Below are 27,469 nucleotides of genomic sequence, written 5' to 3' on the forward strand. Positions count from 1 at the left end.
TGTGGTCACACCACATGACAGTTCCTGGGATAGTTTTAAAAAAGATCTTATTTTAAAAATTCATGAATGTTGTTGTTTACAAAGCTTTACAGCGAGTATGAATATGATTACACAGACTAATGTGGATTTTTGTCAACTTGAAAATGTGTCATGAATCCACAGTGTTATATATTCCATTTTGTAAACCTCACACGTGTATGCCTTGGTAAGCATTTTAATATTGTTTAGTTTTATCGTTTTATTGTTTACAGCTCCACCCGCACAACCAAATCTGTTTTTGTTTTCTTCTGTTTCTTTTGTATGGTATTTACTATCATAAGACGAAAGGTTAACATAAGCCTAAATATTAGTTCAATAAAATGGTTTTCCTTTTTTTTTTCCGTCTGTTTTTCCCTGCTGTCGTGTTTTGAAACAAAGCTGAAGTAGAATTCTCATGTCAAAGAAAGGAATGTAAAGTGCAGCTAAAATATCCCTATGAAACTCAACATATTTTTCTCTGATTTTTGAAAATGCTAACTTGTGGAAACAAAACATACATTTTCTCGCCAAGTTGTCATTGAGAAATACTGTAATTTACTGCCCTCCTGCGCTTGTGCACCACACCCCTCAAGAAAATAACTCTTAAAATAATAGCTTTTTTTTTTCCTTCTTGTCTTTTCTTTCTTTCTTTTTTTTTTTATTCTCTGTGTGCAGCGTTTAGTTTGTAAGGTTCAGTTTGTGAGTTGATGCACAGAGCATGTGAGTCATGACCTTTAATGCTGATGTAAATACAGCATTAGGGGCTGTTTTCCCAGCATGTCACACACGTGATCTTCCTTATGAGGAAAACTTTATGATACACTTCATGCCCAAACACATGAACTCTTTTTTTTTTTTCCCCATGCAATGAATTTGAGCATGAATTCATTTTCTGTTTCATACATTGCAAGCACCTTCTCTCGACACAATCTTTTTCTTTTTCCTGAACTTTTTCTCAATTTTTTTTTTTTTTTTTTAGCTTCAAATACATTTCCTTTATGCTTAGTGCAAGACAGATGGTGTGTAAGAACTGCTGTGTTAAAAAGGTACCCGCACCCTGTGTTTGACTCAATCAACTTAATGCATTCTTATCTAGGACATAAATCAAAGACAGTCAAAGAGAGGGTTGTTGGGAAGACAAAGCCTCTTTTTGTTCATCATTATAAGCAAGACATTGGGTTCTATTAAACGCATCTATCAATTAAACAACTGGTAACACTTCGCAGACAGCTTTATTTAAGACCAGTAAAGGGCATTTCACCTGAAATAATACATTCTGTCTCCCTGGAGGAGATTCAAATACCACTTGAATGAACAGCTTTGTTCTCTTGGACACAGGACCAGTAATGTACTCTGGGATTTTTATTTTAATTAAAGTTGAACTTGGGGTCTGCTTTTGTATCCTAGGGGACTGGAGAAGATATTTTAATGCGAGTTTAATCTGTCAAAACAAATCTGCTTTTTTAACCGGACTCTGACATCTCTAACAATTTAAACGAAGAATAAATGATCACAGCTGGCTTCTTCAGAACAAATTCTGAGGTTTAGGAGAATTGTCCCTGAGGAAAATCAATATCTATTTGACACGTGATGAAGAGGAAAGGTATTGCTCTCCCTTATGTTGCTGTATCTGTGGATATAGCTCCCTCTGCCCTGTTTGCGTGGGGGATTTACTTTGAAAGAAAGGAAACTATTGATTTACTTTGTTCAGATGTTGTTTAAATAGCAACTGATCTCTCTTGCCATGGCAACTCATCTCAGAAATCCCTGTTACAACAAAAAATTGGTCGTAAGTCTGTTATCTGTGGGCTCATTCTAACATGTGCTTCATTATTTCACTAAGTTTTTGCACAATGTCAAATTGAAACATTGTCTCTTTTTGCTTTTCCTTACTCTGGACCTCAGATGTACCAAACATCCACAGCTAGAAGGCAGACATGAGTTTGTTAAGCAAAACTGACCAAAATCAGTACACAGACTGTTTTGTTGTTGTTGTTGTTGTTGTTGTTGTTGTTGTGTTGTTGTTGTTTTTAATAATCACATCTGTTTTCATTTCTCTAGGTGGAAGTGAGAAATTGGTGGGAGTCATTACTGAGACAGAGCCTTTTCCAGCATGAACCGGGCATTTAACAGGAAAAAAGGTGAACGCCACACTGCCGTACATTAGATTGCTTTTACTTTAGGGTGCTTTGTCTGTCACTGCTCTCCTCCACCGGTCCTTAAGACACATCCCCGGAGAGCCGTGTACCCTCGGCTCCCCTCTTTGTCATTTGAGAGTGGTATGCAGCAGACGAGCTGTCTGACTCTGCCGCTAGGAGCTTGACACATTTAACACTAACTGTCCCCCAGAATGATCTGATGGATTCGTGTTATGATAAGTCCACGTTCCTCTGGTGACTGAGCATATCTCGGTGGTATATCTCAAATAGAATGTCATCATAATCCAAAACCAGCCAAATCCATGCACAGTTTTGTTTTGGGGTTTTTTTCACACTGGCATGCAGTCATCACACTCGCCGCATGTCATATTCTGTCCATTTTATTTTTTTCAAATCAATGATTATATTGCAATGTTTGTGATAAACTGTAGCCTGCATACATGTACACAAGAAAGGAATTTGAATATCTGAAGAGTCGTCGGCATTGCAGGAAATGACCTTTTGGGCAGGTTGAGGAGAATTGCTCTCAAATGCTGAATTTCCATCTTTGGACTACAGTGCCTGCAGTCACAAATGGCTGAATGCTCACGTATAGACCATTTTTGTTGGACAGTGGAAAGGACAAAAGCGCTTGCAGTCTTCTGGCATAAACAAGGCTTTAATCCTTTCACTCCAGGACAAAGATCCATCCAAGCTCATCATGAACACAACCTACATTTAGCAGAGAAGAACCTTTTGTTTCCAGGCACTCATTACTGGCCAATGGCTTTGGAAATATAATGAATGGCACTCTGTGAGGAGAAAGGCGTCGAATGAAGCCAGTTGCTGCAGACAGGCACAGTCATGCAGAGCCGTGATGTGGCGCTTAATTATTATGCAAAATCAATATGGCTGTCCACACTTGCATTAATCTTAGAACTGCAGTGCACTTTCATAAAGTTTACCCAGGGTACACGCCGTACAGATAATCCTTAGTTAATGAAAAACATTAACATTAACCATCATGAAAAAATGTTCTGCTCTCTCTCTCTGTGCATGCTTTTTTTTCTTTGTTTGTTTTTTTTAAATGTACTTATGTTCTCACCACACTGAGCTATAAATGTGTAACGCTTTTGTGTGTTGTGAAATTCAAATTTTAATCTATAATTTTTAGTTTAGTTTGGGGTTTTTTGTTGTTGTTGTTGTTGTTGTTGCTTCTTTTTGCGCGGTCCAGGTGTTCCCTCTGTCTTGGGGTAATGCCTGTGGTTGTACTGCAAGGAAACATCAACTTGAAATGCTATTTGGAATATGTTACATTTTCTAGTAATAAAAATGTTACTATGAGAAATTCACTGTGAGAATAATACTAGACCATTATTAAAGAACAGGTACTGACATGACTCTCCCCAGACATAACTGAATGCCAGCACACTTTGTGTAGCTCACTGATATGGATTTAACCATAAGTGAGTGGCAGCATACTTTGTATAGCAGATTTATATGAGTTTACAAAGATGACACTGATGTGTCTTGCTGTTTAGGGTTAACAGGTTGACTGTTTTCTTATTTTCACATGAAATAACTGGACCTGTAATCTACAAGGACCAGCAGGCTGTTTGTCTAATGACAATGAAATAATTGGTCCCAAATTCTCTTGTCAGTTTCCAGACTCGAGCATCCAATTACCAGATACAGAACAGTACATTTGAGCAATGCCTGCTTTTTAGAGCGTAATAAAAGCCAGGTTAGAAGCCACAGAGGACCGGATTTAAATGGCTGAACTGAGCATTGTCATAAACGTCTGATCAGTTAAAGGATTGTTGCGTTCATTAATATAGATGATCTGACCATTCTCTTAAGAGGTTTAATTGTAAATAAACTAGAAGAATGTTTTGCGGGTTTCTGCTAATACAGAGTTAGACGTGGGTGTAAGTCTTTTTTTAACACTTCACACAGACACCTGGGGAGGCACAGTTACCACTTCAGACAAATGTATGAATGACAAGATCCAACACTTGGTTGGAGAGCTTGGATTAAAGCTCAAATGGTATTAAAAAAAAAAAAAAAAAAAGAAAAAAGTAAGCATTTTGTGCTTTGTGAATAGGAAATTAAAATGTGAAGTTCCCTCGTTATTGAGCAGTGAGTTAGAGGTACAATCACACCTCATTTCATGGTTAAGAGTTTGAAGAACGCTAGACTCTCAGCGTGGAGCGGAAATCCATGGAGTCTTTGTTGCCTAATGATTTACAATGAAACGCTTGGTACCCTGTTTAATTAAAATCAAATATTGCATGCCCTTAATACTGCTGGAGGTATTTCACCTCTAAGGAACTTACTTTTTCTGTCTACTTGACTTTCACTGAGACAGATGGGGGATTAATTGGCTATTGTTTTCTTGTTCATCCTTTTCTGTAAGTCTTTTGAAAAAGACTCTACCTACATTAGACTGTACATTTACAGAAATGAGAAACTGAGGCTTGTCTGCAACACATACTGTATGGACATTCACTGTTAAGCTTTTCAAGTTACTGTGGAAACATATCAGCAATTTCCTTTTTCTTTTCTTTTCTTTTCTTTTCTTGTTTATAAAGAATTAAATAAATGATTTGGACCATGTGCTTCCTAAATGCAAACAGAGAATGAAGGGTGTGAGATCTTACTGGCCACGTCCTAATTGGAGACACTGTTACCAAAATCACTCTGTTTATTCTCATAGTATATATGGGCTGTCTGGTCATTTTGCAGAATGTTACACCATATGATCTATGTTAGAAATTATAATGTGTTTAGTTTTTCTCAAATATTTGAACAAACAAGTGCAAGATTCCCACAATCAGTTCATTTCATTTGTTATGACCGTCTCTGTCTGCTTGGTCTGTCTTCCATCAGTGTTGGAACCTTTTGACTTGCACCATCACTGCATTCATTCTGGCGTGTTAAAGGCATGAGTCTGACCTTCAGACTCACCTCCAGACCCAAACAGAGGTGTTTCCTCCCTGTAGTCTTGGATTCCCTGCTGTCATCCTGTCTGAAAGGCTGTACTGTTGGCTCTTTTCCCTCTATTGATGGAAAGTAGATGTGGTCATGTCTATCAATCAGAGCTGGGTGCTGACGCAGAGACATACTGCACTCATACTTGACTGATCGTGGTGATTCCCACTGTTCGTTCATCATAGTTTGTAGTCAGTCTCCACCCTGAGCTGTCTGAGGGATGGAGCAAGTTCCATCTTTGGTCTATCAGCCTCTGCTCTGGGTGCCCTTGTTGGGTAACACAACTGCATAACCACTCTCCATGGGGGTAAATGTGATGTACCTACAAGGTGCCTAGTGTCCAGAGACCCTGAGTAACTATTGCTGTGTAATGTCAATGCCCCAGTCTGTCCAGTCATGCCATGTGGAAGCTTTAAATGGTTTTAAATGAAACACAGCTGTGCTCCCTCACTCATGTCAGGTTTGGTTTTATATCTTAAAATTCAAATTAACCTTATTCTTACTGCATATGCTTATTCTTACTCCATGTGCTTGTTGTTTTGTAAATATCCAACTTTGTAAATGTGTTTTACTGAACTCTGTCTGTCTGTTATGGATCAGATCTGCTGGAGTGATAAATGAGAATGAATTGTCCTTTGAAGATGCAAATGCCTATATAACCATAAATTACAGTGGAAAGCAATAATTCTAGTATATGGTTATAGTCACATGCATGCATATATATACGTGTGTGTGTGTGTGTGTGTGTGTGTGTGTGTGTGTGACCAAACTAATTGTACTGTGTTTCTGTCTGTAGATAAATCATGGATGCATACTCCCGAGGCCCTGGCCAAGCATTTCATAGCCTACAATGCAAAGGTATGTGTCATAAACTGCTTTCTATTCAGATGATACTGAGCTCTCTCATAGTGTGCAGCATGAGAAGTACAGTTTACCACCACAGTTGAGTTTTTGCCATCCTGATTCTGCAGCTGAGTATGCCAGAATCTGTCTTATTTATGAACCTACTTTATTGATGCTCCATATGCAACCCACCTCACTCCATTTAAAAGCTTAACTGTGGCTTGCAGTCTAAGGGAACGCAACTGAACCCCACCCTCCCGTTTGTATCTTTGGGGTACAGTCTCGCTCTCACATCCTGGTTACCGGTGGTCATTGATGGTCAGGCACTTGTACAGTTGTGACTGTTGTCATGCAGATGTCACTTGCCCACATGTGAGTTACATCTCTTGATGGTATTTGGCACCTGGTGATACAGATACACACTTGTTGAAGAAAGCAGGTGAGAGCCCTCACCTTGACTGCAGTAGGGGCCCTGTTCCCAGGAGACTTACGAGACTCCATTAGCCATACGGCATTCCAAACAGTAGGAGAAACCAATAAACAAAAGCTGAAAACATAATGTGCATTATAACATTACAGAAAACAATTTCTGACGAAGTGGTTTTATTAAGGCTTTGTTATCAGAGAGTCTTCTCTATGGAACTTTCATAGAGTTATAAAAAAAAAAAAAGTACAAACAGGATCAATACAAACACTCCTACTGCGAACCATGGACTTAAATAAAATGTTAGATTTGTTTTATCTGTCTTCTTCCATTACTGTATACCACACAGTGGAAAAACAAGCGCTGGCTCACTCCCTGACAGTTCAGTTTTCAGTACTAAAAACTCATCTTAAGTGAAAAGCCGAGACTCTGTCAGCTTCTCTGGGAAACAACTGAGATGTCTCTTTAAGCTGCTGGAGAATAAAGGTATGGATATAAGAGGAGTTGGAGTGTCTCCCTCGCTGGCTAACTCAGGTGACAAGGGATAATAGACAGAGAGAGAGTGGGTGGATATGAGATTGAAAAATGGGTTTCTGCCACGAGGCAAGTTGATGGATGAGCCCTGACTGAGTTTATGTGGCCAAACCCTCTCTGCGCCGTCCAGCAGGGTGTAGCCTCTCAGAGCTTGACACTCCCCACCTGATGCAATGGAGTGTATCTGTCACTGCTGTTTCACTGATGGTCCCCACTTCGTTCAACTTGCCCTTGAGTGTGAATAGCATCCATCAAAACAGCACGTACTGCAGACAAACTGAATCGGGGCACATTTGTTCTAGTGCTTGGGTCCTGGAATCATTACATGTGGACTTTCTGAGAGTTTTCTGTGTGGCTGAATATACTGATGAATGCGGATTTTTGTTTTGCCTATAAAGTACTTATATTCTGTAGCAGTGACATAAAAAACTGAATCCATTTCTTTAAATTGAAAATAATGTGAGCTGCACTGGGATTGCTCAATAAGTATGCTTAATGGCTATGATTTCTGTCATCTGAAATTCATACAGATGGAATACTACGCAGCCTAATTAGTCATTTTCCCAGGATTAAGATCTCATGCATTCCACTGGCAGCGTGAGCTGAGTTTTAAGATTCTAACCATTATCATTACATTGAAACAATAGCGGAATGTGAGGTCAGGGTTTGATTAGTTCATGTCTTGGCCTCATTACTGCCATTGTCTTCTGCTGTAAAGATGATAAGGTTAACATCTAACACGATTCTAAAAATGATCATCCTTAACTAGAAACAAAAGCAGAATATGAGGGCACAATTAGGCTTGTTCGTATCTTGGCTTCGTTTCCCCATTGTTTCCAGCTATTGCTAATGTAAGGATGTAGAAACTTAGCAGTCACATTGGAACACATAATTGTGGTTTAATGACATTGGAGATCCTGTTCTTTAACGTTTAGTTGGGTTGACTTGCTGATCTGAACCTTGCAGATGTTAAACAACGAGAGCACAGACAGAAGTGAGAATATCTTTTTAACCCAACATTGTGTGTATGGGCAGATTCCTGGCCCATGGCTTGGCTCAAGTTTAGTGGCGCCATCTGTTGGATGCTCTCGTTGGATTTGTTGGATGTGGTACAGAGCAGTGTGTCCCACAGAGCTTTTTGAATGTTGTAGGGAAATGAAAGGATTTTGAATATTGAAACATGTCAGGAAATACGGTCTAACTCCCATGGCGAGTTTTTATTTTTCTGAAAATGTCAAATAGTTCACAGATAATGTAAAAATCATAATTAATTGAATTACTGCAATTGATTGTTACTGTGTGATTGATGTATGGTAATAAGGATTTATGAGACTGAAAATGGCAACTTTACATAATGTTCTTTGGTTTTGTGTGTGTTGCAAAACTTCAGTTTTAATACATTTAAATTAGAATTATTTGAGATTAGTTTGACAAACATGTGTTTACAGGTTAGCTTGACAAACATATGTTTACATACGTTAAATGTGTCACAAAACTCTTTTGTGTCTTAATTATTCAATCTAAAAGTCATATCATGCGCTGTCATAACATGTGCTGTATACTTTTACATTTCAGTTTCTCGGCAATACTGAGGTAGATCAACCCAAAGGCACAGAAGTTGTAAGGGATGCAGTCAGAAAGCTCAAGGTAAGTTATAGCATACGAGTTATGTATGTCTCCATACACCATCATAGCACACCGGACTTCAGGTTCACCCTTCAGGGCTCAGTGAAAAATGATTTAATTGATCAATGTTCAGGATTGTACCGCAGAAATATTTAATAAAAGCGGGTGTGAAACCTTGTGATAAAACACTAGGTAAGGTGACAGACACAGGGACCTCTGAGCTGTTACTGTGAGTTATTGTGCTGTTTATGTCTTCAGTAATACAAGTAATCCAAAACAGGATCTGAAATTGGAAGTCAGAGAAGAATATCATGACTCACGTAATGATGTACACAGACACACACTTGTGAAGAGCTAGTAAAATTTAATTTCTGCGCTCTTTTCAAAATCTCATATTGTTATTCATAAGTTATATGAATAACAGAGTCGCATTACGGTTGTTAATGGATATGATGGAGAGTTAAGTTAGTGTTTTTATGAAACGTAATTGATGCTCACCGATCGCTTCTCTTTTTCAACACATCAAATTCCAGCATCAAAGTCCAACAAGAGCTCACAAAAATTTACAAAGTTCAAACCAAACAGGTTAGTGCCTCAGGAACTTTAAATATATCCAGACAAATGGGCACAATAAGAACTAAAACAAATAAGTAAACAGAACTAGATTCATAGGGAATATATCTGTTGCCTGAAGATCAAACTTGTCTTTCCTTCTTATATGGCACTGCAGAGTGGAATTTTAAGAGAGCATCTGCTTTTTGCAGTTGTGACCTGGTATTGACGCTTTGTTTTTTACAGGTCATATCGTACGCAATTGTTTTAGTCTAGCTTTTTCTTGTCCCAAAACAGAGGATGTTTATTGATCCTCAGAAGATTTGTCCATCTCTTGTGTCATCTGGCACTGTAATAATGAAACTGCTTAGTCATGCCTTGGCATTAGGCATGGTGGCCCTAGCTCCTCTTGCAGTTTCTGCTGTCCCTCTAAAATAGCATGTCTTTCTTGGAATGAGGAAGGCACTTGATGGATGGCTCTCTCCATAGGTCCCTTCATTTTCATACCTAGAGTAATTTCATCCACTTATAGCTGGTAGATTCCTGCCAGACAGTGGTAATGGGACAGTGGTAGCCATTTATCCCAGAAACTGTGCATGCCTTGAACAAGGGGTCCTATTGTGGCTTTTAGATTTCAGTTTAGTTGTGGTCTGTGAGTGTGAATGATAAGCTGTAGTCTGCTTTTGCACAATTTCCTATTCTTTGAATGCAGTAAGACAGATATAAGCTAAATGGGTGGGCTTCAGTGAATGAAGATGACTGTCACTTGGAGGGTACCAGTCCTGTGTGCTTTGGTCACTTTCACAGAAGGTAATTGCACCAGTTTGTGAAGGTAGTTGACCACAACAAAACATAATTACATTCTAATGATGTCCAATCCCCCCAAAAAAACAATAAATATGCACTTAATTACTACTCTCATCAGTCTCTGAAATGTTGCACCAATATTTTTGAGCCCAAATGGAAGGACAAAACAACTCAGTGTGTTCACTGTTCACTGATGTTCACTTCTGAGGTTCAAAGTCCTGAACACCACAGTGTTCCAGAGGCACTGATGTTCTCACGGAGTTCCTGTTGTGGTCCTCAGCGCAATATTAGTGCCTGTCGGCTGCTCAGTCTTGTTTACTTCTCAAAAGATGTTCCACCAGATGCCTTTCAGTCATGTGTGGTTTCCAATTTCTACACAGTCCTCAGAACTGGAAAAGAAAGTCACAGAGTCTTTCATTAGGCTCTCGTCTCCTCTTTCTCCTCTTTGCTGCCCCTACCTCATAGTCATCGGAGTGACAGGGTGTCAAGAAGCTGACCATGATTCTGATGTTCTTATCTGCCATCCACTAATATTTTGCAGTGTCTTCTTGTAGTGAACTTAAAGTAGCTCACACTTTGCTGTCAGAAACTGGGCATACTCTATAAGGTCCCTGGAGCATAATCAACGCAGTCTGTCTTTTTCCTTCTCCACTAAAATGTGGAATTTCCATCTCCACTGGTTGTATGAAATGGAACATTTACAAACGTTGTTAGATGGGATGTGATCTGCTGGTGTAGATGGAATGAGGACTCCATCCATTAGATTTCATGGTACTGGCAACCATTTGTAGATGGTTGGTTATGAGGTTGGCATCCAACTGGGCATGTTTGTGTTTCATCAAAAATAGATTTTTCTAGATCTTGTTGCATTCTGTATTGTTCTAATTTCTGCTTTAAACCTGCCACACTATCTCAGTGAAGCAAAGCTGTAAATTATGAATTTCTCTCAAACTCTCCACCTTGGCTACCACTGACAGCATATGGTAATTTAATTTAGTCTCTAAGAAGGGCAGATGCTCCAGAAATTTTAATTTTCCATCACCTACAGTCGTGCCTCTACAATTTCAGTGTTCTGTGAATGACCATTAACTGTAGATCATCAGCACTGGGCATTACTGGAGGTGCTGGAGGAGGAACATATTCATCTTCTACATCATCTGCAAAGCCGCAACTGTCATTTAGATTGATATGCAGCTGGCTCGTGGATAGCATCTCACCTAGTAACAAATGGACCTTCTGTGAAAGCCAGAAGATCATAATAATCCACTGTGTCTGGTTCTTTGGCACTGGACATGAGTAATGTGTAGGAAGAGTGACTGTGAAGGATTGGGAACATTACGCTGAGGGGAAGCTAGTAAGATGATAACTAATATATGTACATGAACAAATACCTTTAGGTATCCATACAAGCCATCATTCTATTACAGTCATAAAATCCCACAATAACTATTTGGGTGTTGGTATGAATGAAGAAGAGTTCGGTGGTTTATGTGTAATAAAGCATTTTGTTCACTGATAATCGTTTATTAATATACATTTGTTGCGTGCTAAATCGCACACAAAACGTTTGTGACATTAAACCCAAATGAAAAGCAAAATGGGAAGTAAAGTACATTAAAAAGGCTAGCCTAAGAAATGCCAAAGGTTTAGCCAGGGGCTACAGCTATTCTTTCCCCTCTCTTTACTCTCATGGCGTGTCTCTTGTTATGCTGCCACCACCTGGTTGAAAGTAGGACAAAAAATTTAAAGTAACACATGCAGCAACACTTTACATACCAGTGATAGACAGTTTATTGCAACAGTAGATGTGTGATCTAACATATGTGAAGATGAATGTATTACCTGGTCAGAGAATGTTTACACTCTCATTATAAAAAAAAAAAAAAACCTTGTCTTGTATCTGTGTTTGTCTAAGAATTCCAGGGCGCAATACCAGGGAGTAAATTGACGCTCAGTCTTTTTAGCGCTGTATGCTTATGAGGTATTAGGAATCCGACTGATGCACTGATTGTAAGTCGCTTTGGCTAAAAGCGTCTGCTAAATGCTAAATTGAAAATTGTAATTGTAAATTATACTCTGAGTCATACTCCAGCGCTTACTTGTTCATTCCTCTCTCTCCTTTCTGTGTCTTCATGGCCAAATTATAGCCTTTGTGTTGATTTCTTTGTTAGGTCAGTAAATGACTGAGAATATTTTGTCACCTAAGAGCAATTATGGTTCTACCAAGGGTGCCAAAGTTAAGATGATCCAAAAAAAAAAAAAAATGCGCGAGACAAAAAAGTTGAGACTGTTAATTTTAGGGAAATATGGACCAGGTGGTCGTACATGTCAGTATAATTACAGATAGACCATTCCAGCGAATGACGGTTTAACAGTCTTTACAACAGTTGTAACAGGATGAAGCCGTTTTTTGCTGTGTTTTCCTACAACACACTCTTGTTGGAAACCCATTCAGCAACTTGACCTGAGATAATAATGGAGAAATAGTGTAGAATAGATAATAATGGAGAGAGACACAGCGCTAAATGGAAAGGTTCATTTGAAAACTGCCAGGTGGCCCTTTGGATAAAACCCAGACAATTTGTTCCTATTTCCAGGCCAAATTTACTTTTCAGCTGTGGTACTTCAAGTTTAAAATAGCACCTGTGAGCAAAACATTCAGGTTTTAATTTGACAAAAATATTGAGTGAAATTAATCTTGACGACTGCAGTAAGACTGCAGTTTTCATTATTATTATTTTTCTATCATTTGACACCACTGGGTTTTTCTGTATAACATAAATATGCTCTCCCCCTTCTATTGTTCTAGTTTCAAAGACACATCAAGAAATCAGAGGGACAGAAGACTCCAAAAGTGGAATTACAAATCTCTATCTATGGGGTGAAAATACTAGATCCCAAGACGAAGGTAGGTGTATGTTCTCACAAATGCACCATATGAATGTGGATTGTTTTTGTGTGCATATGTGTGTGTGTGTGTGTGTGTGTGTGCGTGCGTGACTGCGTGTGTGTGTGTGCGTGTGTATTTGTGTGTGTGTGTATGTTTGTGTGTGTGTATGTGCGTGCATGTGTATGTGTGTGTATGTGTGTGTGTGTACGTACGTGCGTGTGTGTGTGTGTGCGAGTGTACGTGTGCATGTGTATGTGCGTGTGTTTGTGTTTGTGTGTGTTTGTGTGTGTGTGTGTGTGTGTGTGTGTGTGTGTGTGTGTGCGTGTGTTTGTGTGTGTGTGTGTGTGTGTGTGTGTGCTACTCTACCATTTTTAGTACATTTTGCCCATTGTCCTCTGCTCTGGTGGCTCTGTTTCATGGTGCCTATTCGATATCTCCTGAAATGTGAGACATTTCACTTTTTGTCAGTCCTATGTTTCAGAAAAGTCCAAATATGTGATCTTTAAGAACTTAACTGTGTTTCAAATATGTATTAGCAAAACATATTCCAATTTGTGTAAATTACTGTGGGCTGTTGACAGTCACGCAGTTTAGAAAACAGTTTGTGTCATTTTGTTCGATATTTATTAAGTTCAAGGCAGGAGCCCACACACACAGGTGCAGACATGTCAGGTAGTCTTGCCCTCTCTGAAGGTCTCTGCTTCTCTTTTTACAGGAAATACAGCACAATTGCCAGTTGCATCGGATATCCTTCTGTGCAGATGATAAAACAGACAAAAGGATATTCACATTCATCTGTAAAGATTCAGAGTCCAACAAACATCTCTGCTATGTGTTTGACAGTGAAAAATGTGTAAGACTTTTTTAAAGGCATTACTAAGTAGACTGTTCATAATGCTTGATCCAACCAACACTACATGCAAAAACAGGCCATGGTAAAGTGTGAGTCTGTTTGACTTTCCCACTTTCTTTATTTTTACCTCTACACTAGCTTGTGAATTGGTTTTTGCACAAGAACACCTACACAAACTAAGTAGAACATAATAATACTGCTGGTACTGTAATGGACGCACATTATGATTTCCTTTTTCAGGCAGAGGAGATAACGCTTACCATCGGCCAAGCATTCGACCTGGCGTACAAAAAGTTCTTGGAGTCGGGAGGAAAAGACGTGGAGACACGGAAACAGATTGGAGGACTGCAGAAAAGAGTGAGAGTTACTCTCTTTTTTCAGTCGTAACGTGAACTTATATAAGTGACATTTTCTTATTCTATTGACAAGAGATTCGTTTTTTTAGGAAATATTATTCTTTTACACTGAGAACTTTTGTCTAGCTGTACTGCCCTTTTCAGTAAATGCCGCTGTGTGTGAAGTGATATTAAAGGTGTTTGAATTGTAGTGGAATTTGGCCTTTTGGCATCTCTACATAATCAGTTATTTTCCTGTTAGCACAAGTCTACATGTTGAGCATAAATGGCTTGTGCTAGATGTAATGTAGTGTTTCAGTCTTTGATTGGTCTAATGTTGTCTTTATCAGGACTGAGTAAAGCTTCCTTTCCCTTACAGATTCTGGAGCTTGAAACAGAAAATTCTGAGTTGAAGAAACAGTTACAAGCCCTGGAGGAGCAACTGATGCTTGCTCAAGTTTCGCCTGTAAGGACTGCATTGTTCCTGCATATCTAGACTTCATGAAGTAGCCATGTTCTTTAAGAAGCCACTTAAAACCGGCGATATCCGTTTTTAATGTTACAGCAGTTAGTCACCCACTAAAACAGCTTCTCTTTTGTCTTAACGTTCTCTGTGTAATCTCTCTACAGCTGCTCCATATTAACCCATCTAATGAAGCATTCATGCTCCAGAGACCTTCCTCTCTTTTCTGGTGTCACAATCTGACATCATTCTCATGTCTTGAAATCTCCTCTGTTACACTTACACCCATGAGTTCTCCTGATTCTACCCTCTCTGCTGGGTTACTCACCCCTCCTCCTGCTAAACCTGCTCTGCCCAAGTCTCCAGACGGACCCAGTATCCCACAGCCTCATGTAAAAAAAAAAAAAAATAATAATAAAATCTCATTCTCTCTCTCTCTCTCTCTCTCTCTCTCTCTCTCTCTCTCTGTGTCTCTCTCTCACTCACTCTCTTGTCCTATGTCTTTATTTCTTTTTCTCTGCTGAGTTGTGATCTGTCTGTATGTTTGGGGTATGTACTGTATACATGTGTTTTTCATATTTGATGAATTTTGTAACAATAGGCAACATAATTGGATTCAGTCAGTCTGTCTGTCTGCCTGTCTCTCTGAGTGTCTGTCTACACAGACAGACAGACAAATAGATGAATAAATAGATAGACAGGTAGTTTTGCATATTTTTCTCTTTCTGTAATGAAGCATAGCTCTTGAAGAAAATTTAATGCCACTTCAAATACATAAGCAAATCAAATATGCAATGTCTCTTGCATTTCACACACTTTTACTGTTTCTAGGGAGGAAGCATGTCCCCCAAGGCTCCAACTGACATTTTTGATATGGTCCCATTCTCTCCTGTGACACCCCTCATACCAGTCCCAGCCAGTAATGGCTCTCCACCACCTCCTCCAGCAAGGGTTGCAGACACACGTGAGTATTGCTATCTGTCCTGTGTGGCAGTCACACGTTTTCATGGGTTCATTTTTCATTTGTTTCGATGGCTCTGCCCATTTTAATGCTTTTTTTCAAGTGAATCCAGTTCAGGAAGGATGATGTTCCTCTCTCGCCCCATTAAGCCCTTGCCTTTTCTTTTTCAACATTAAAGTTAGCCAGGGAAAACTCAGGAGATTTAAAATGTTCTTACCTGAAGTTTGGATTAACACTCATGATTAACTTGCGGCCCTGCACTGAATCCTGATATTGTTTTCACTGAGGGTGTGCAAAATGAAATACACACTAATCCTACAAACCAGCTGACTGCAGTCTGCCCCAGATGGAACTGTCTGGTTACTATGGCACCATGTAGCTTACCTGCAGGATATTTGATGTGTTCATCAAGCTTAGCAATGGGAGATTCCTGAAGCTCAAGCTATCAAGCAGAGTAGAAGATTCTCCTGAAGAGTGTTAGACTGTTTTTGTAATATGTGTTGCTGTAATATTTTGTGGCAAAACAAAATGAGAAATGGTGCAACTGCCAGTTGTGTGTGAAAGTGTTAGCATCCTGGAATAATATGAGTAACAGTGTCTAGCTTTGTTGTTCTCCACTGCCATACTAAATATATTGAAGATTGTAAATCGTTCTCAAACAACAAAGCAAAGATCATCCTCATTTAGTTTCTGCTCTTGTTAGGTAAAGGTCAAACCCTCAGACGTGGCTACATCCTGACTCATTGAGCGATGCATCTCAGACCTCGTTTTCACACATACAGTGTTATAATTGTTATGTCCGGCTCTCCATATATCCCAGGGAAAGACCTGTTCGGCGCTGAACCTTTCGATCCATTCATCTGCGGTGCGGCTGACTTCCCGCCTGACATCCAGTCCCGGCTGGACGAGATGCAGGTGACTGCATGTCTGTGAATTATTAGCAAATGGATTCATGTGTATGAACATCTGGTGGAGCAGACGGTAGGCACTGTCACAAAGTGTTACTGTGCAAACGCCGTGCCTCTCGTGTGCGTTTGCTTTATCAATCACAGATGAATTTATTCCCATTTATGCTACTTAACTATGGTAATGTGGTCAAAGAGGGAATGACTAATTCACACACGTGTACTGAAAATTAAACTGAAAAACAGAATGCAAATGAGATTTTCACTTTTGTTGTACTAATTTTAATTAAAAAAACCAAAAAACATGTAAAATTGAAAATAGAAAAAAAGAAATTAGATTTTCTCTTTTCTCCTGATTTTCATTTGGACAGGAATATATGCTTCCATACTTAAAATCATCTCCATGTTTTCGCTTAGAATAGACTTCCGTACAAGATGCTAAAAAATGAATAACACTAAAACACAGCCCCTGATATTTTCTTCTTTCTCTAACCAATTCTCTTCTTCTCTCCTCTCCCTTTGAACCAGCGTCAGAGATGGTTTGTATTCTCAGTCTCTATTAACTTCTTTATCATAAAAGAGACTCATAATGTCTGTGCTTTCATCTCTGAGCTGTTTTTACCACATTGGTTACATTTCAGTAAATAGACATAAAAGCTTACAGAACTCCCTTTTGCCATTATAGTTGTAATCCATCCGATGGCTGTCTAAAAGACCTCATTTTCCATGTCATGTTCATCTGGAAATACATAAAACTTTTTTGAAATATGGAAATTCTAACCTAGTTTATTGGTTTTTCGCTAAGTTCAAGTTTTTTTGTTTTTTTTTAAGTTCAAGCCTCAGTGTTAAAGAACTGCCAGAGACTAGGCCCTTACATATTTTATGTTTTTTTTCAGGAGGGGTTCAATATGGGACTAACTGTAGAGGGCGCAGTGTTCTCCCTTGATCCATTAGATGGTCGCTGCTGATGCCAAGAAGAAACTTTTTGTTACATAACTGTTAACCCATTTGTATTGAAAAGTGCCAAAATTGGGTCTACAGTCAAGATGTCAATGTTCTCATCTTGAGATTTATATGTCTTTACATTTGATTTTCGTTTACAAAACATATATTAAAGGCTGAAATGGCAGAACACTATTTTTGTAAGGACTCTAATGATGTGAAGTAGTTTTGAGAACCCTTGCTTGTACAGGTATTGAGGTTTTTAGATAGTATTACCATTGATCCATACTGTGGGATTCATTTCTCACCTAAAGTCAAGCGCAGCATATACCGTTTTACTGGACTTGTATATCATATCGACTCTGTGACCTAAGCCTTACCCTCGTCAGTGGGTCATGTGTGAGGCTGCCAGTTTTTACAAGCTCACAGCTCACGAGACTGGCTCATCATCACTATTCGCCATTGTTGTTATTTTATTATTCTATCATTTGTTTTTGATTAACAAGTACCATAGCCAACATAGTTACAGTATATTAAGGTACTAAGCTCCCCATTCTTTTATTAAAAAGAAACCATACTTATATTGAGCTAATTGTTTTATTGTTGTTGTTGTTGATGATGTTTTAAATGTGTGTATTGTGTTTCTTTTTTTTTTTTTAACTGGACATTAATTCATCAATTGTTTTTTTATATATATAATTATGTAACAGGATGATTTCTGTATTAATGTTTAATTGTCTTGCAGTTTTATTTCTTGACTGCATAGTATACTCTTGCACAAGGAAGCACTTTGGAACATCTCTGTCCACACACCATTTACTTGTCCCTTTGTATGCAATATTTTAGCCTTTTACTGTTGTCATTAAATGGTATATTATGCTACATCACCTGCTCAATGATTTGTGAGATTTTTAAATAATGCGTTATTTTTGTCTTGTGTTTCAACATTGCATATTCTAGTTTCTAGTTTGTACATTCTTAAAACCACATTGTTTCCTCATAAAAATTCATTCCTATTCAAATGGAGTAAATTTTCTCATCAAATAATTGTCAAATTATATTGATATTGATCTAATTGTAATCATATTGTTATAATGGTGTGTCCTACATAATACACTATAATTATTGTGACCATAAACATTTAGTTGTAGTTAGTTGTAGTTATTTCTTGTAGTTGTAGGAAACATTAGGAAACTGCAGCATTCAATCAGTTTTCACCATCAAGTGTTGTACAAGTTCAAAACAGAAATTCTCATTAGTGTACATGTACAATCAAGTCATTTATTGAAATATTTCCAAAAGATTTCAGAGACAGCATTTCATAATTATAATTTAAATAACCATTTTTAGAAAATTACAATACATTTGTTGTTAAGGTATCTTCATGTTCCACTGTCTGAATTACCTTAAATGAATCAGAAAAGCTGGATCTGTATGATACATCGACCTGAATATTATTTCAATAATAAAACATGATCAGGGTTTTTTTTGTAGGACTGAATATTGTTTTTTGATAACTTGCTGAACCCCGCCATCCCCCCAACCCTCACCTTTCTGCCTCTCTCTCTTTCTCTCGCTCTCTCTCTCCCTCTCTGTTTTTTTTTTCTTTTATGTTTGTTTTCTTATAGCAGGGTAAAATATAATTACTGGCATGATCCTTCTCATTCATTGTTTTACATACTTTGTCATGACTCTGTCTCCAGTTTGTCTCTTGCATGCTCTTGACTCCATTCCTAAATGTCTCTTCCTTAAGATGGAAGGTTGTGTCTGGACATCCTGGAGACTTTGGTCCCAGCTGATGGATTGAGCTTCAGTGGTGGATCGCTCTGACTTGGGTAAGACAATGCTATGTGTGTGCACTGTTCTGTAAGTTCACAAAACGCATTTTCTCCACATGTTCTCTTAAGAGTGACTTTATCCAATAATGAGTATCATGAAAAAGCACATCCTTACCCCAAGACACCCAACAAGATATTGCTGTATAGCATTTATGTTCAAATGTCAGTAACATTAACTATCGTCGATGAGAAGTGTAATCTGCAGACGTTTTGTGAAAAGGCATTGCAATAAACATCATTTTTTTTTATAAATCGCTCTCAGAATGCAATCATCACCATTTTTAAATCAATACAGTACATTAATGGAATCAGGAATGAAGATCATAGAGTATGGCAGCAATATGCGGTTGGTGTTATCTGATAATCCGCTCAAAAAAATGATCAGTGATATAAATAAATCCATTCTAGCAATAGACAATCCTTAAACAATCCATTCTGACATTGTAGCTAAAAGAAAAAAGTAAGCCCTAAAGATACAGTAGTTTCCAAATATGCTTTAAATATTGTTTAATTAAATTGATATTACATTCATCACTATTTTATGTCTTTATATCTATATTATTAATGCTTAAAAGATAGAGACAGCTGTGATGAGGTTTAGCCCTCTTGATTGAGTTCACAAAAATGATACTGAGATATACAAGCAGTTGTTTAATTCATTGCAGAAGCATGAGTAAAAAATACAGGTTGAAAATGGATGACAAGCCTTTTCTTTTTGTAAATGGCTTTAAAGGTTTTATAAAGTCTTTGTTAGAAAAAAGAAAGAGTGCAGGGCTGAAATAAAGGGTTCTTGCATGCTCTAGAAAAAAAAACACAAAGCCTAAAATATAGGTACTGTAAATGTGTTAGCTATGTCCATAATGGCAGAATGAGTGGAATCAACAGTGATTCTGTAAGAGACACTGAATGCATTTCCATCAGTTTAAGACACTTTTATTTTCATCACCTTACCCTGTTGTGTACCATTGCTGGGAGAAGTGCACCAGAGGTTCTTCCAGAACTTACAGAAAGCAGCTGTGAAATTCTGAGTACAACACCAATGCTTCCCATTTTATAGAGACGAGGTAGCTTACACTAATGAATCAATGGTCTCATCTATAATTTTCATGTGTCTCATGCTTAGTTTGTTTCAAATGTTACCACAGGGTGAAAGTAACTTGCGAACGAATATTGCTTCATAAAAACTGTATTTCAAGAAAGAAGACCTTAGGCCAGAGAATTGTAGCTGTACATAAGTTTCCTTTATAGCACCAACACGTTCTTTCATTTGTTTTATTTAAAAAAGAAACAAAAAAGAAAAAGAAAAAAGAATATTAAAAAAAAGTCATAAAAACCTAAAATAAAACAAAACAAAAAAAACTATCATTTCTACCATTGTCATGGTACAGTGTGTAGCATTACTGCAGACTTACTGTGACAGAAGGCAGCACCTTAATGAGTACATTATCTCTCCACTCCTTTTTCTTTGTCAGAAAATTTTAGTGATTTGATTAAATGAAACTTAAGACTGATGTATTAGATTTTTCGTTTCAAATAATCATTTAACATTTTCTGGGCTTGACCTTTATTGCAATTCTTTTTGAAATGATTGGAAAGGCACAATAAATATCTTGCTACAGGGCCCAAGTAGTCCATTTCATGGTATGTACAAGGCTGAGTGCATCAGCAATCGGTTCATGAGTCTCAAAGTTCTCCTTGATGGTCTCCTTTTTCTGGCCTTTCATTTATAAGAAGCACACAGGCCCAATATCAATGCCAAACTCCTGATCTGAACCACCAATGTCCACAGGGGCAATATCTATGATGGGCAGTCTTGCTGTTTTCTGGGTTCTGTACTCAAAAACCGTCTTACCCCAGTTGCCATTTGGTTGCTGTGAACAGAAAGGTGTTTGCTTATATTAGCATCCATGGGGTGTTGTCAGACAGTATAAACAGAGTAGAGTTACTATTCTTAATGTCTTTTATGTCCATGTCCCCCCACACGATAGAAATATGAAAGGAGTCAATAATGTCAATAAAAATGACTTCTTTGAGCCCTGTGTCCTACTGATAGTGTCTGAATATTAAGTCAGTATTTGAAATGCCTAGAAATCATGGACTTTTAGAGCTATCACCTTGAACAGAAGAATTGCAGTTGAAGATGGCACGTAGATGCTATCCAACTTTGTACTTACAGAGCAGCTGTCCTCTAGAACGGTGTATCTGAAGCGGTTGTTTCCCTCTGCTTTGAGCTCTAGATCATTTGAAGCCTTCAGGACAACTGCTTTCTTCATGTTTCCAGTTCTCTCATCTTTGTAGCCAACAGCGTTTTTGCAGTGGTAAGTTATGGTTTGTGAGGCCTCTTTGGAGAGCAGACGGATGAATGTCATCTGCACAGTCACTGAGTTTGGTGGCTGATCTTTGTTTCCATAGGTAAACTGAACACAAACAAAACAGTGCAATGAGAAGCTTTTTCAGAGGGAAAACAGATTTTCACTGAGGGATGATATATTATCATTATATTATTATATTATGAAGTGTTTTCACTCTAGAACAACAGTGTAGTGCCACATCCAAACAAAAAAGGTTTGATAACACAACTGAAAGTGTTATTGTATTTGAAGTGTACTAACATATGTTCCACCATTCATGTTGGCCCCAAACCACACAGGCTTGCTCCCTGGAGTGCTCCACCATGTTTTGCGAGGGATGCTTGATGGGTTTGCAGAAATGCATGTTTCTCCAGTCTCCATATTACAGTATACTTTGATGGCATCTTCTGCACTGCCTTGATTTGGATCCACCCAGTATTCCCCTGTACATCAATAATAAATAACTTATAATGCACTCAACATTTGACATTTCCAGTATTATCAAAGATTTCTGGTCATGAAACTGATAAAACCTGCCATAACAACACACTTACCACTCCTTTTCTGTGGATAACACTGCTTCAAATCCTCACAGGTTCTAGCAGGGTGCTTTTTGCTACCGTCAGGACTACGCATGCTGTCAATTTGGCTGCTGAGAGCCTTCAGTGTGGCCTGAACTCCGGGATCCGCTTGGAACAGACCAGTGGAGTTGCTGCTTGGAAGAGCCTCATCCTCCGTGAACTCAGGAGGAGAAGGAAAGCTATCATCATAATCATGTGACCCACCAAAAAGATCTTCTGCAGCCATTGGGGGACCAGGGGACCCAGGAGGACCAGGGGGACCAGGATCTCCAGGAGGTCCCTGTTCAATGTATAATAACAACATTGTATCAAGGGACCGTTTGAACAAGGTTACTCCTTTTGGGAGAAAGTCTTTCTCAGTTTTATGAAATATTAACATGCCTCTGGTCCAATGTCACCAGTGATTCCTCTTGTTCCAGGGGGACCCATAGGTCCAGGCTGTCCGATGTAACCCTCTTTCCCTGGTGGTCCCACAGGCCCTGGAGGTCCCTGCAATTGGTTAAAAGGTCAGAGTGGGCATTCTGCAACAGGTCAGTTTCACTAGAGTCATTAATTATTGAAGAATACTTACTCTTGGACCACTCGGGCCAACAATTCCTGGAGGTCCTTGCTCACCAGTTGTACCCTAAATATAAAATAAAGCAAGTGTTTAGCCATGTGATTCAGGTTTTTTGGTGGATTCAAGTTGCCAATGTCCCTACAAATCTAAACTGCATTTCTGATAACCCACCTTAAGATGAGAGCATTCTCTTTTCAGTAATTATCATAGAAATATTTTCGTTAGTTCAGAGTTTTGCAGAACAAATTGTTCTTGGAATGTGTTGTTTTTTTAGGGCATACTTACACGAGGTCCTGGTAGACCCTGTAAACCAGTGAAACCCCTGTGGCCTTTTTGTCCTCGTTCTCCATGGTCACCCAGGTCTCCCTTGTCTCCTCTGGGACCTTGTGGTCCCTGAAGTTAAAGACAACAAAATATTCAATACAAAATTTGTTTTATCTTTTCTCTTGACATTGTTTATGTATGGAAACTCAAAACACCACAGCCTGAAAGGTCTTGCCCAGAATAAAAACGTTTTTGAAGGATGATCTTGGAGGTCATTTCATGAAGTTACAGTGTAATTTTCTTACTGTTAGTCCTCTCTTTCCAGCTGATCCAGGGGGACCCACGGGTCCTCTTGAACCCTATCAAGAAAATGAACAAGCAGATGCATAAAATGCATTTAGACAGCTGTAAAAACAGTGTTAAGAAATCCTATTTCCTATCATTTCATCACGTTTATATAGATTTAATACATTTCAGTAATAATTACCAATATATTTATGCTAAAAGATGTCTTAAGATCAACACCTTAATATTTCAGTTCCCAAAGAACCAAGAGAGATCTAACAGATTTGGACAGAGATCAGATAATTGGTGCCTGAATAGAAGGTGTGGCAATCACAGAAACAGCTAAATGATATGTGTCAGAGGCATACTTTTAAGATGATATTGTCTGTACTGGAATTTCATGTGCATACCGGCTCTCCTCTCTTTCCAGGGCCTCCAGTTGTTCCAACAGGACCAGGAGGGCCAGGGGCACCCCGAGAACCAATCAGTCCTTCCGGACCAGGATCTCCTCTGTCACCCTGTTAAGACACATGGGGATGTCATTGTCTTGACAGCACAGACTGCAGCTGAATATTGTGTCCCTGTCGGTTGCAAATTTTCATTTCTTACCCGTTCTCCTATAACTCCCTCCTTGCCTGGTGGGCCATCAGATCCAGGTGGTCCCTGTTGGGTAATATCAGTATATTTCAGATGTATCACAATACCAAATAGATCACATCACTGGATTGCTCACTAAATGCAAAGTTTAAGCGTTAAAAGAATGCCAAAAATATTTACTCATTTAAATTTGCCAGAGCAGCTACGATCACGATGGCTTGGTTAATTGATAACAACAGCTAAGAACACATAGTACATGTAATTGCACAGCCTATCTGGAATGTACTGTCATACATAACATTAAAAAGTCTTTTTATAATGGATCTTAATTTAACACATCTTTTGAATAAGATTCTTTGTAATTAATTAGCTTTAACCATTGTTGATTGATGAACTTACATCAGGACCAGGATCACCACGAGGTCCATTAGCACCAGGTACTCCAACAGGGCCTGGAGGACCTTTATCTCCTTGGGCCCCTGGTGTGCCTTGTTTTCCCGGGGGACCCTGTTGGATGAAGATACATTGATATTACATGTATTCATTTGGTAGACACTTTTCTCCAAAGTGACAACCAAGACAGGCCGAACACGAACCAAGCATGTAGCCGTAAAGGAACTGTCTGTTGCATAAGTGCCACTGCTATTCATTATCAGACCAGATACAAATGCAAAAATTTTCAAGAAAAATAAATGTGTGGAAAAGGAAAGAATTACAATGCACAGACAGTTTAGCCTTTGCAAAACAACAGAAAAGAGGGTAGTAATAGAAAAAGACATTTTCTGACCTGCAAATAGTTTTATGGTATGAAAATAAATGACATATTGACCAGGACTTGAATATTTTCCCCTATAGCTTGATTCTGAGCAAAATCAACATGTTAATTTTTCTGTCCTTGAGTTTTCAGGTTAAAGTTGAGTCTTCAGGTTATAACTGGGTATTTTGAAAATCTCACCTTTTGTAAAATTGCACAGAACAGATGAAATAGTATTAACTGGCTTCCCAAATTTTAACTTAGCGTTTTGCTTCATGTTCAGTAGTTGTTTTCTTGTTGTTGTTGTTTTGTTTTGATTTTTGTGTCTATTAGTTTTCATTCAAGCTAGTTTTCATACTCCTGCACAGTGCCTTTTACAACTTTGTAATGACGCTGGATACATACAGCAGGTCCTGGAAGTCCAGGCATTCCACGCTCTCCTCTCTGACCAGGAAGTCCCACAATTCCTCTCTGTCCAGTTGTACCAGCAGGACCTGGTGGACCATCAGGACCCTAATAGATGTGATATGGTAAGCGTATTGTTTATCTCTGGTTTGTTTTTTTTGTTTCTTTTCACATATTTCTAAAACTATACCGTTGGTCCATCCTCCCCAGGATCTCCTTTGTCTCCAGGGCTTCCAGCAGGGCCGGGTGGACCTCTCTCTCCCTGTTTGCCTGGAGGTCCATGGTCTCCACGGAGACCAGGTGGTCCCTCTTTTCCGGGAGGACCTAGTGGACCAGGTGCTCCAAGAGGCCCCTAAAAAGCACAGCATGGTTGGAAAATTTTCAACTGACAAAACTCATAAATAGCACACAAGATACTGAACTTCTCTTTGCTTCAGAAGAAAGAATAGAAAATAAAAAAAAAACTGCATTTCCTCCCTGTTTGACATACTCACTGTTGAGCCTGGTGGACCGACTCTTCCAGGAGATCCTGGGAAACCCGTTGGGCCCTAAAGATTACCAGGGGCTTGAATAAGTATAACTTTTTCTTTTATTTTTAACTTCATGTGTACATTAATCACAGTTTCTTATATCAAACGATACTCACTGGAGCACCCTGTGTTCCTCTTCCACCCTTTGGGCCAGCCACACCAACTTTACCCTACAAAAAATTTGGTCTGGTTGGTTTAATAAATTCAAAACACATTTTCCACAAATACTTAAGATATTTATACTCTTAATATTTATGCTCACTGGAGATCCTGGAGGTCCAGCCAATCCCTGGGGTCCAGGGGAGCCAGCATCACCCTTCTGTCCAGGCTCTCCTGGTTCACCTTTGACTCCTGGTTGACCGTCAGGACCCTGCAGGTACACAATATCAACATCTTGTAAAACTATCTTGTGAAAAGTTATTGTTGTGCAAAGGATGATGCATACATTTCAAACAGACAAAGTGCACCATTCATTTCAGCTACATCTTGATGTAGTTAAGCAGGGTAAACTTACAGGTGGTCCAGCAAAGCCAACAGGACCAGTTGGCCCAGGTTCACCTCTATCCCCCTAAAAGTATAGTAATGTATGAATGAAAACACATATGGCTTAGGTCATCATTAATGAAACAATGTGTTTTATTTAATCATAAATGTCGACTCACTGGCATTGCCCTGGATCCATGAGGTCCAGGAGGTCCTTTTGGCCCAGGTTCTCCCTACAAATAAACCATGCTAGGTTTAAAGTGCCTCTATTAAGTGCAAACACAATTAACTTATTAAAATATATTTGTACCTTTTCACCACTTGGACCAGGTGGCCCAGCAGGGCCAAGGGGGCCAGGGAGTCCCTGCCAGAGTGAGAGAAGATCAAATTAGGTCTTTGCTGTCAATTTATGTCATCTGTCAAAAAAAAAAAAACTATGGAGGCAAGTGATTTTGTATTTCTGATGGGAACATTTCAGTCCAAGTCTATTGCACATATTTACAATGCCTTGAGGATCTGTAGAATTGTGCCAATAAGCAAGCTCATGCCAAATTCTGTTTCATTCTTGATAGCTGCTTATGCTAAAAGGCAAGTAACGGCATATCCTGGTTGTTAAGCGAGAGCTGAATTAATGATCTTGTTATTGTATTCAGGCAGCAAGTTGACACCTAAATTACACTGCACAATAAATGACTTACTCTGGCACCATCATTTCCAGGTGTTCCCTCTGATCCTTTCTCACCAAGAGCCCCCTGAAATTTGGTGGAATAAAGCGATTAATCATCTGTTTCATGATAGAAATATTGCATGTGGTTTTTTTTTCTTTTTCTGCTTACTTACTCTTTCACCTTTTGGACCGGGTGGACCCGAGATACCCCTCTCTCCTGGCATTCCCTGCAGACCTGGAGGGCCAGGATCACCAAGGGCACCTGGTGGACCTGGGCTACCCTGCAGAAAAGCATTGATTTTTTTTACACATATATATATATATAATAAGCCCCAAAATGAGATTTAATCAAAGATTCAGCTAATCCTGTGATTTGCGCGGAATCTGTGAAACTGCAGTTGATCAGTTAACAAAATTTCACATTTCACAGTGTATAATCCCTGTCAAAAATAAATCTTAGTCTTGTAAACCATCTTTGTGTATTACTTTATTCATTATTGTATCTAAAGCAATAAAGGAATTGTCATGTATTTACAGAAACACTGTATGAAAAGAATTCTGTGAATATGAATGAAATATTTATGAGAATCTATTCATGACCTTGAGAGGACAATCAGGAGTGCAAAAATGAATTTATAATCCTACACCTCTCTGAATTTGATCAGAAATGTTCAGAACATTTAAGAGGTGTCAGAGTTCACAAAGCAGCTACCCTATGTTGTATTTCATCTTGCATCCTTAACACTTCTGTTCACACAACTTTGGCTGCCCCTTTAAGCTGCACAGGTACTCCTAATGATGTCAATGGCACCTTACAGGCCTAATGGCATGTTACAGACCAAGGGTGTGTTTGAATGATAACTGTTCATGGAC

The 27,469-nt window shown here is 38.8% G+C and overlaps 2 protein-coding genes across 3 annotated transcripts in view; one reads left to right on the plus strand and one right to left on the minus strand.

Moving 5' to 3' along the window:
- Nucleotides 1–2,131: 2,131 nt before the first annotated feature.
- Nucleotides 2,132–17,308, plus strand: gulp1a (GULP PTB domain containing engulfment adaptor 1a). Of its 2 annotated transcripts, XM_030787248.1 has the most exons (10): nucleotides 2,132–2,159; nucleotides 5,944–6,005; nucleotides 8,524–8,595; nucleotides 12,743–12,841; nucleotides 13,539–13,676; nucleotides 13,917–14,033; nucleotides 14,391–14,477; nucleotides 15,306–15,438; nucleotides 16,256–16,350; nucleotides 17,237–17,308. In XM_030787248.1, the coding sequence occupies exons 1-10, from the start codon at nucleotides 2,132–2,134 to the stop codon at nucleotides 17,306–17,308; spliced, it is 903 nt and encodes a 300-aa protein (XP_030643108.1). The 2 variants fall into 2 exon arrangements, with proteins under 2 accessions (XP_030643108.1, XP_030643109.1); XM_030787249.1 differs by lacking the exons at nucleotides 8,524–8,595; nucleotides 12,743–12,841; nucleotides 13,539–13,676.
- A 3,223-nt stretch (nucleotides 17,309–20,531) lies between these two features.
- The window catches only part of col5a2a (collagen, type V, alpha 2a), a 31,296-nt gene continuing 24,358 nt past the window's right edge, over nucleotides 20,532–27,469 (minus strand). The window contains exons 34-54 of the mRNA XM_030787239.1: nucleotides 26,770–26,877; nucleotides 26,628–26,681; nucleotides 26,240–26,293; nucleotides 26,109–26,162; nucleotides 25,961–26,014; nucleotides 25,709–25,816; nucleotides 25,563–25,616; nucleotides 25,411–25,464; nucleotides 25,107–25,268; nucleotides 24,917–25,024; nucleotides 24,157–24,264; nucleotides 23,770–23,823; nucleotides 23,571–23,678; nucleotides 23,181–23,234; nucleotides 22,897–23,004; nucleotides 22,624–22,677; nucleotides 22,434–22,541; nucleotides 22,026–22,332; nucleotides 21,733–21,914; nucleotides 21,295–21,537; nucleotides 20,532–20,991 (exon numbers count right to left, since the gene is read on the minus strand). Of these exons, the coding sequence (XP_030643099.1) occupies nucleotides 20,845–20,991; nucleotides 21,295–21,537; nucleotides 21,733–21,914; nucleotides 22,026–22,332; nucleotides 22,434–22,541; nucleotides 22,624–22,677; nucleotides 22,897–23,004; nucleotides 23,181–23,234; nucleotides 23,571–23,678; nucleotides 23,770–23,823; nucleotides 24,157–24,264; nucleotides 24,917–25,024; nucleotides 25,107–25,268; nucleotides 25,411–25,464; nucleotides 25,563–25,616; nucleotides 25,709–25,816; nucleotides 25,961–26,014; nucleotides 26,109–26,162; nucleotides 26,240–26,293; nucleotides 26,628–26,681; nucleotides 26,770–26,877 (2,283 nt within the window). The 3' untranslated portion in view covers nucleotides 20,532–20,844. The remainder of the gene's footprint in view (nucleotides 20,992–21,294; nucleotides 21,538–21,732; nucleotides 21,915–22,025; nucleotides 22,333–22,433; nucleotides 22,542–22,623; nucleotides 22,678–22,896; nucleotides 23,005–23,180; nucleotides 23,235–23,570; nucleotides 23,679–23,769; nucleotides 23,824–24,156; nucleotides 24,265–24,916; nucleotides 25,025–25,106; nucleotides 25,269–25,410; nucleotides 25,465–25,562; nucleotides 25,617–25,708; nucleotides 25,817–25,960; nucleotides 26,015–26,108; nucleotides 26,163–26,239; nucleotides 26,294–26,627; nucleotides 26,682–26,769; nucleotides 26,878–27,469) is intronic.

This window comes from Chanos chanos, chromosome 10 (genome assembly GCF_902362185.1).
Source record: "Chanos chanos chromosome 10, fChaCha1.1, whole genome shotgun sequence".
In the NCBI taxonomy this organism is placed as follows: Eukaryota; Metazoa; Chordata; class Actinopteri; order Gonorynchiformes; family Chanidae; genus Chanos; species Chanos chanos.